Source organism: Impatiens glandulifera, chromosome 6, assembly GCF_907164915.1.
Source record: "Impatiens glandulifera chromosome 6, dImpGla2.1, whole genome shotgun sequence".
Classification (NCBI taxonomy): domain Eukaryota; kingdom Viridiplantae; phylum Streptophyta; class Magnoliopsida; order Ericales; family Balsaminaceae; genus Impatiens; species Impatiens glandulifera.
In genome coordinates, this window is record NC_061867.1 from 13,330,297 (window position 1) to 13,340,831 (window position 10,535).

Consider the following 10,535-nt stretch of genomic DNA (forward strand, 5'->3'; position numbering starts at 1 on the left):
CCAGCCATATTCCATAAAAGACTCCAAATCGCCAGCACTCCATCACAATGTAAGAGCAAATGAGGCGCTGACTTCACCTCTTTATGACACATTCGACAACGACTCACCATAATACACCCTTTTTTCATGCATCTATCATCCGTTAAAATCCCTCCGTGCATGACACTCCATCCAAAGAAAGAGATCTTCAATGGGAGTTTAGACTCCCATAACTTCTCCCAAATAAAATTGTAAGGTGCATTCTCAGCAATTAAGGAGTAGCAATGACTAATGCGAAGACGAATTCACCTATTTGCGCCCCACCAAGTTCAACACTTTATCATGTAAAGCTAACTCATCAGCATTAAGTCTTCTCTTATATCTGATTCTCCTAGAAAAACCATTAGAGCTCATATCAAACATGTCCTTAATTGTAGCATCTCTATAAATAGCGATTGAGGCAAGAGTTGGATACAAAGAGTAGAGGCTTTTAGAACTACACCAAACGTCATCCCAAAAACTAATCGAAGAGACATCGCCTACCGAAAATCTGCATTGTTCACAAAAAGTCTTCCATATCAGCGAGATGCCACTCCAAATACTACATCCCACTACAGGGTTAATAGGTTTAGTGAACCAACTAGAACAATCATTCTCATACTTGCACTTGATCATAGTAGCCCATAAAGAGGTAGGCTCTGAGGAATATCTACTACACCATTTTAATAAAAGAGCTTTGTTAAACGAAATCAAGTCTCGTATACCCAAACCCCCTTAATCTTTAAACTTCTTCACTTTATCCCACCTAACCAAATGACAGAAGGATGACTCAGAAGATCCCCAAAGAAATTTACAAATAATTCTTTCCATCTTCACAGTCACACTTTTAGGCATAAGGAATAAGGACATCATGTATGTGGGCATAGATGCTAGAGCACTTTTGATGAGAATAAGACGTCCACCTTTTGAAATCATCTTGCTCTTCCAAATTGGTAACTTTCTTTCCATTTTCGCAATTGTCGAATCCCAGAAAGCTTTGGAGTGGGCTTTAACACCTAAAGGCATCCCAAGATAAGCTGAAGGAAAAGACCCCACTTCGAATCCCAAGATACTCGCAAGAGCCATTTTCCTACGGTTGGAGACTGAGTTTGAGAAAAAAATCTCAGACTTACTAAGGTTAACCCGTAATCTAGAACAACCTCCAAAAAACCAGAGAATGTTGCGAAGATGCTTGAAGTTTCGGCGGGTAGCTTGAATCATGTATAAGGTATCATCCGCGAAAATCAAGTGAGAAATAACAAACGGAGACCTCCTCACCCCACAATCCACACCTCTAATGAGGTTAGCATTCTCAGCGAAAACCATCATTCTTGAAAAAGCTTCCATAACAATGACGAATAGGAATAGAGACAAAGGATCACCCTGCCTAATCCCCCTTGAGCTTTCAAAAAATCCTTTTGGACTTCCATTCACAATTATAGAGAATTTGGGTGTCGACACACAGAATTTGATCCAATCGATCCACTTCTGCCCCATACCCATTCTACCCATTATTTCATATAAAAAACTCCAAATTCACATGATCGTATGCTTTTTCAATATCAAGTTTCATGAAGGCACATTTATGTCTCTTGAAATTTGCTGAATCAATGCATTCATTTGCAATGAGAGATGCATCAAAAATTTAACGACCTTTAATAAAAGTCATCTGATTAGCTGAGATCACTGACTAAAGAACCTCGCGTAATCTGTTAGCCAAACACTTACACACAATCTTGTAGAAAGAGAAAACAAGACTAATAGGTCTAAAAATTTTCACATTGATAGTCCCGGGAGTTTTGCGAATCAGGAAGATCAGGGATGAGTTCCAACTCTTATCGAATGAAGAAAATTGATAAAAATGCTCGATCGCTTCCATGATATCAATCTTGAGAAAAGGCCAAGCTTTTTTGAAGAATGCCAAAGTAAAACCGTCACTTCCTGGTGCCTTATGGCTGCCACAACCCATAATTGCTGCATCCACTTCTTCCTCTGTGAAACGAGCTTCCAATAAGCTTTTTTGCTCTGCATTAATAGTATTAAAATTCACTCCATCCAACTTTAGTTTAGCCATATGTGATTCTTTGAATAATTCTTTATAGAATTCAACGATGCTATTTGAAATCGCGGGCTCACCATCATGTACAACACCCTCCACCGAAATAGAACTAATAGCATTATTCCTAGCTTGCGTCTTCGAGACACAATGAAAGAACTTTGTGTTTTTATCCCCATATCTTAGCCAAGTAGTCTTGCTCCGTTGTCTGGCCCTAATCTCTTCTTCTTTAAACAATTCCAGAAGATTAGAAACTAGGAAAATACGAGAGCTAACCTCTTCAGCTAAAAGCTCACGAACCTCTTCCACTTCATCGATAATATTAATCTTCTTACATAATTCATCGACCTTTGCACAAAAAGTAGTACGTTCACCCACATACCAACTTTTTATTTGCTTGCGTAAATTCTTCAAATTCATAAATAGTTTCGATGAAGCAGAACCCAAAGGAGCTTGAGTCCTCCATCATTCTTGCACACGTGGCAAAAATTCAACTCTACTCAACCACTTATTCTCGAACCTGAAAGGGCGGCAAGGCAACTGCACAACCCTACGCTCTAATTGAATAGGTCGATGGTCCGAACAACTCCACGGAAGAACCTTTTGAAAAATATTATCCACCCCCTGAAAGATCGACTCACTAACCAAAAACCTGTCGATGCGAGACTGAGACAACCCACCACTACCATTGCCTCTCCCCCCAAATTGATATTGAAATATTTAATGCAAATGTTAAAATGATATTCTAAAATCAAACACTATTTTAAAATATTCAGTTAGTTTGAAAGATTGAATGTTTACTACCTATAATCCCAATAATTGACTGATATTATCAAAGTTAATTGGAAAGATTCTCTAGGTAGACCTGATGACTGACAAATTGGATCATATGCTTGACTTGAATTAATAATCCAACACTTCCATCACCAATCAATTCTTAGGTCGAATAATTCTAAGCATCTATTAAAATTCTAAGAAAAAACAAAATCAAATACCTATTACTAGGTAGTTGTACTAGTCAAAAATGGGAATTGAGTATCTACCATAATCTTTCATCAAATCAAATAAGCATTTTAAGTTGGAATAACTATAATATGTTTTTTTTTCAAATAATACTTTTTACTAAATGGTATAAATCACTTTCTTCAAATAATACTTTTTACTAAATGATATAAATCACATAATTGATAAATTGGACATTCAAACTTAATAATTAAAATACGAAGAAATATGCATTAATAATCTTTAAACATTAAGGTTGGACAATAAATTATTCAAATTATAGTCTATATAAATTGAGAAATAATTATTAAAGGCAACTAAGACAAACAACCTCATATGAGTGTTCGGGTAAATGACGCAAAACATTGTAAGAGGGTCAGGAGGAGCCGAAAGGTCACATTGGTCATTGGTCTTAAATCGACTTTTTCAGTAACCTCGGAGGGCATCTTATGCGTTTGAGTTCAAGGAGTTTATGTGATGTACTATGAATGTCATTGGTGGTAGAGGGAGGGTTCTAGAAAGGGGTTGGTCCTCGGCTAGACTCCGTGTCCAAAATTAAAGGAACAGGAGGTCTCTAGTTAGCATACAATCTAGGAAACAAAATAAGCCTGTAGTGGTGCAACCTGATCCTCGTGCGACCGAAGCTCATACATTTGCAACAATGGTAGGAAATAAGAAACGAGTTGTTTGAGTCGACTAGAAAAAGATGGTTCTTGTCGGACCTACTTTTGAATCGAATATTGGAGGGGCACTCCGGAGTTGTGGTTATATCGTAAATTATTAACGAGAAATAAAATAACGATAAAAGTTGTTTTGATCCAATTAAAACTGTTATGTCGGGTTCTTCATACGTCGACTTGGAATCGAGGGCGTCTTGGGCTTGGACCTAATGAGGACGTCTTTTGGTTTGATTCAATTATTGAATATGTGTTGTTTTATGTAAAGAATTTGAAACAAAATTTATCATGTCAATTGATAAGTGTATTAGACCCTTAGTCGATAAAGGAATCCAATGACTCATTGATGGTTTATAAATTAATATTGAAAACTCACATATTATTGCGTCCGAACACAACATAAGATCGTTCGTAGATAGGGAGGACATATGGATTAGATTATTTGGATTGATAATATATATGTGGAATCATGATCTTCTTAGTTAGGACAATAATGATCTTAAGAGATTTATTAAACTTGACAATGATACTCAATTATTGTAAGAGAACAGTCGGGTTAAAATTAAGGTGCATCATTTTAATTCACATAGTCGCTACCATGAATTCATTCGTATTGATAACGAGACGCATGTGTATAAGATGATGGTGTGGCACGAATGTCCTATTGTCATGTCTTCTTCACCGTGATCTTCTTCATCGGAAAATGAGGTAGAGTCTTTGTCAAATCAGAATGTGTTGGATCCTTCAACTTCGTTTAGGTTATCGAGAGAGTTAGTGATAATCACATTTTACATTGATCGGATCCGTATGGATAACATTGCATATGTTGAAAGGATAGTTATTGAATAATAGATTTGAGAAGATTTGATACGGTCGGGAGAGATGTTAAGCATGTTGAGGCTGGATTAAATGAGCCAAACGATTTTAATGAGTATGAGATCGATGATCCGTCTTCACAACCCTCCAATTTCAAATCCACCCCAAATGCCAAAAAAAAGGAGAGCAAATAATAATATTCTTTTAAATTTTGTTTTACATTAATTATAAAAAACTTTGTTTAATTAAAATTGTAATCCAAAAAAAAACCTTGTCTCGGAAAAAGTTTGTGGTTCAAGAAATCTTCACATCGGTTTGGGTGTCAGAAAACTTTTAGATAAAACGTGATTTTACAAGATTTATAAAAATATGTCTTGATATTTTGAAATTAATTATAACAATAATTAATTTTTGATTAAATTTTAAATATTCTCTTAGATTTTGAATAATCAAATAAAAGTTTGATTAAAGAAAATTTTCCTTTAAATTGATTAAAAGATAATGAATTTAAAAGATTATTTATTCGATAAATAGTCGCCAATTATATTAATTTAAAAATCAATGAAAATGTACATATACAAACGTTTTTTTGACTAGAATCTCTTTTTGGTTCGTAGTTTGGTGATACTCGGAAAAGGGTTTTCACGTTACATCCTCCGTACACATTAATAACAGTCTCTAATTTATAAAATCTTGGCTTTTGAAAATTTGTTGTATAACGTTTTATTTTAACCAATCCTAGGCATGCACATATTTTTTTGGTATTTAAAAAATTGTAATAACAATATTTAAGTGATGGAACATGTAGTTGATGATGACGACTAGGGAGGAACGTATATGAAACTATCAGTTAAAAGACATTATGGTTTAAAAATAAATCTCAAACAAGCCATTATCAAAATATTTTTTATAAAAATATTTTTAAAATATTTTGAAATCATTTTATATTTTTTTATTTGTAGAAAATGCTTTAGGATCCCTAAATTACAAAAATAATTTTGGAATTTAAAAGATGGAACCAAACAGGCCTTAAGACCGATACTCTTGGTCCTAGGTGCGTTTTTTATCGGTCGGGGCTAAAACCCTCAGTCTTGGATCAAAACCACTTCAGTCGAGGTGAGGGGATTCAAGGGCGGGGTGCTAAAATCCCTCGGTCTAGGTGTTGAAGTCCTCGGTCAGGGTGTTGAAGTCCTCTGTCGGGGTACACAGAAATACTCGGTCATGGATTAACCTGAGAATAAATTTCCTTAGGTTTGGGTGCTAATGATTCATGATCGGGGTTAGCCTGGGGATAATTTTCCCCGATCCTAGATGTAAAGGAGTTTAGGTCAAGGGTTAGCCCGAGTTAGGTTTCTCAATCCTCAAAAATATCAAAACTACATGTTATATTTTTGTTTAAGGCCCGAATCCTTTTATCCAAGAGCATGAGAAGCTTCAAATAGATTGTAGGATCATGTTTAACGTCTCCCTGATGTATCATTCAATCGGGAAGAGGTTCCATTCAAATCAACCAGTTTTGGAACAAAAAAATAGGTTTCTTGTTTTGGGGCTTTGATGAAGTGTAAGGAGCTTATGAATACTTTCTTATGTTGCATATGGTTGAATAGAACTAACACATGAACATTAACTTTTTGTTTTGACCAATTTAAAATTGAAATTATTATTTATTATAAAAATTTTGGTCTTTGGTCAAAATTGATCGGGATGGATTGAAACTGGTTCAAATATGTTCCCAACATCATTAGAAATATGTTGGGAAGCTTTTTGAGTTACTGTTCTTGATCAATAACTCAAAAATTGAAAACCCAATTTTGAATTTTTTTCAAATTCAAATTTGAGGTTTTTATTTATCTTGATTGATTGGGTTTTGATTCAACATAAATCTTATAAATGATCTTAGGATCGTTTTCCAATTAAGAAATCCAATAACCAGGTAGTATATAAAACTGTCAAAACTGAAATATAAAAAATTCACTTTCAAACTGGTAGATTAAATTAGAGGGTGATTGAAAGCTTACTTTGTGTAGGAGATCACTCTTCGGCTCTTAGAGAAGCTTCGCGAATACTCATATCAGATCCTTAAGGCCTTACAAGAAAAATTCAAGTTTTTTTAAAAAACTTGGAGTTTTAGTGACAAACTTTCTTTGAGTTTGATTGAGAGGGGAGACTTGATATCTTGCTTTTGGTTTTCTCAGGGAAGGCTATTTATACCTTCTCAAAGTCGGTTTTTGAAACAAGTGGATCAGATTAAATCAAAAATCATCAATAGTGTTTTGTCTGTTCTTCATTCTACTTGCCCGATTAAGTCATGATGAGGCCTATGATCTTTGAGAAATTATCAATGTGGTAGGGTGATCATTTCAACTTCATTTACGAATAAAAGTAAAAAACAATACACTGAAAAATGTTTATTTGTTTACATATTTTAATAAATTAAAACATTTATATTAATAAAACTTATAAAATTAATATATTTATACAATTTATTTTAAAATAGATTTTTTTTAACTTAAGTAATTTATTAATATTTAAAATTAAATAAAAAATATATATTTAAATATACATATATATTAATTATTAAATATTATTACAAATATAAAAACAAATAAGCATATTGAGCATAAACTTAATCAATCATATCCATATTCATAAATTAAAATAAGCTAAGAAACTTATTAATTAGTTGTCACAAATATGACAATTACCTATACTTATTTAAAATTATATTTAATTATAATTTTTTTGCTTTAACTTATTACATAAATTTATTTTAAAAACTTATTAATTTTAATAATAATTATTTAAAATGTGTTGAAATTAGTGATAAATATGTTAATACAAATTCATATTCATATTAAAAGACAAAAAAAATTAATTATTTGTTGAAAATAAAAAAATAACTCAAAAATAAAATAATTAATCTATAAGAGTGATTTGATTGATTGATCTATGTCAAAATTATATAACTTGGGTGAAAGCACACAAAGTGGGAGAAAAGGAAAAAAAAAAGAATATGTCAAATTAATTTGAAATTTTTTGCCTAACAAGGGACAATACATTATAAATTTGCAATTGTGATAACAATTTTATATCTTATAATTGTCTTGTTGTAAAATTCTATTTTTTCCTGGACTTTAGTTATTTAATGTAAGTTAAAAATTATTCTATAATATAGATTTGAAATTTGAAGTGATTGGAGAGATATTCATTTTTAAATGAAGTTGTGCAAAAGAACGTTTTAATTCTCGAGTTTTGAGTATTTCTTGTAAATCGTTGTGTAGCGTCTTGTAACTTTACACCGATGAAAATGAATAGCATTGTTATATCTTAGTAAGTAAATTTAGGTTTGTTGAACCACTATATATTTTTTTTTGGGTTATTTCTTTCTTGTTCCTTTTTTATTTCTTAAAATATTATCCATGAATTTGATTGGTTTTTACATTGTATAGTTGTTCAAGTGTAGTAATATATAATAACTCTTCTTCAATAAAAAAAATTTATAATGATACAATTAATTTAACAAAATAAAATAAAAAATATTCTTATAATTTTGTTAATAAATTAATGAAGAAAAAGTAAAATAGTATTTTATTACTTTGAAATTAATTATATAAAAATCAATTAAATTTATTGACCCTACCATAATAAATGTGTAAACATCATTTATAGGTCGGCTCTCATTCAATCTAACATTTCTATAATTAATTAAAGTTTTTTACAATTAAATTAAAATTGAAATCTTTTTTTTATAAATGATTTTATTTTAAATTATTTATTATTTATTACATATTTAATTTATTTCTTACACAAATAAAATATTATAACATTGTAAGCTATATTTCACTATTTTAAAAAATAGATGATGTTTTTACTCTTATCTTCTTATTATGCATCAATTTCTAGCATTGAAAATTCATCTTCTCTATAAAATTAAGATATATTTTCAAACTCTTACAAGGAAATAAGGTAAAACACGTAATATGTTAACAAACACCGCAAATAACATCTTTGTGTGAAAATAAAGTCAACATTGTCTATAATAAAACTTAGAAAAACAAAAAATAAATCAATAAAAAGGTTAACTTTTTTTATATAAATAATTATTTAATGAGATTTGGAAGAAAAAATGATACATCTCTTGCTACTTTCTTGCTAGTAAATACATATTTTATTATACAAAAGCAATGCAATATTATCCAAGGTACACTAATACTAATTGGATTTCAGATATGAAAGACTCTAAGTCAACAAGTGGATATGTATTTACACTTGGAGGTGAAATTATAACTTAGAAATTTTCTAAACAAACTATTATTGCTAGATCTACGATAAAATCTGAATTTATAGCTCTTGACAAATATGGTGAAGAAGCTGAATAGCTACGTCTATTTTTAGAAGATATTACAATGTGGTCTAAGTCCGTACCAACAATTTCTATTCATTGTGATAGTCAATTTGCGATCAAACGAGCTAAGAGTCATATGTATAATGGCAAGTCTAGACATATACGTCGTAGACATAATACCATTAGACAATTACTCTTTATTGGAATGATCTCAATTGATTACGTAAAATCAAAAGATAATATTGCAAATCTGCTAACCAAAGGGTTAAATAGAGGGTTGGTGTTAAAGTTCTCACAAGAAGTGAGACTTAAGTCTACAATAAGTTAGTATGAAGGGAAACTCAACATATGATGACTGGAGATCCCAAGAACTAGGTTCAATGGGACAACCTAATTGTATTAAACTTGGTAGATTGTCATGGGTGAAAAATCTTATGATAAAATAATATTTAGAGAAATGATAAGTACACGGGCTTTTAATAATTCTTTGTGAACAAAGTGATCACCTATGTGAGAAAGAAGTGGGGCCTCTTAGAAATTAAGAATTGCACGGCTCAATTCTAAAACCTCTCACAGAACTAGGCGAGTGTTCATGGCCAAAACAAACACAATCATGAGAACTAATATGAAACAAGAAGAATTCTATGTGAAAATATGTAATCGTTTATACAAAATACAGAATAGTTCAAGGACATCGAGTCTAATAATCGGCTTGTAAAGTTATATACTTTCATAAGGGAATGTTCAAAGGTTTGCTCATACCTATCCTATGTAGAATTCAATTGTTGAACCTTTCACCGAGTTAATCTTTCAATTGTCATTAATGTAGGGGATTGTTGGAATTAAACTAATTCCATTATTTAAATTGAAATGATATTTGGGAAAATGAAATTCACATCAAATTCAAATGTGAATAAATGGGAAAATTTAATTCAAATAAAATTCACACCAAATTCAAATGTGAATTAATTGTAAAATTTAATCCAATTAAAATTCACACCAAATTTAAATGTGAATTAATGTGAAATTAATCCAAATGAAATTCACACCAAATTCAAATTTGAATTAATGTGAAATTAATCCAAATGAAATTTACATCAAATTCATTGTGAATTAAGTTGAAATCTAATCCAAATGAAAATGAATTTTGTTTATTATTACAATTAACATTAATGTAATGAATGAGTCAATTAACAAAGGGTGTTAATTACTATTATAACTACAAAATACTTATTTTTGGATGTAACTTGTAAGGATGATGAAAAGGCAAGCAAAGATAATTGTTAGATGGATGAATGATGGATTAGTGGTCGTTGGATTAAAGAATTGATTATGAGTTTAATTTTTAACTATAAATATCATTTCACCTTGTATTCCTCTCCACACATTATCTTCTCACTTCTCACTCTATAATTATAAAAGTCTTTTCTTGTTTCTTTGAGTGTTCTTGTGAGTGTTCTTCGAGTTTCTTGACTCGACCATTTCTGTGCGAAACCTGATGATTGTGATTCAGGTACTTTTGTCTAGTTCCCTATTATAGTGGTTTTTTTGTGCTAAATCATTATAGGTTCCGTTGTACCTTGTGAAGCAGCCACCGATGAAACTCTCAAACACAAACGAG

At 31.2% G+C, this 10,535-nt stretch overlaps 1 protein-coding gene across 1 annotated transcript; it reads right to left on the reverse strand.

Annotated features, from left to right (window-relative positions):
* Window positions 1-753: 753 nt before the first annotated feature.
* Window positions 754-1,530, reverse strand: LOC124943201. Its single transcript, XM_047483750.1, has one exon. The coding sequence runs from the start codon at window positions 1,528-1,530 to the stop codon at window positions 754-756; it is 777 nt and encodes a 258-aa protein (XP_047339706.1).
* Between the last annotated feature and the right edge of the window lie 9,005 nt (window positions 1,531-10,535).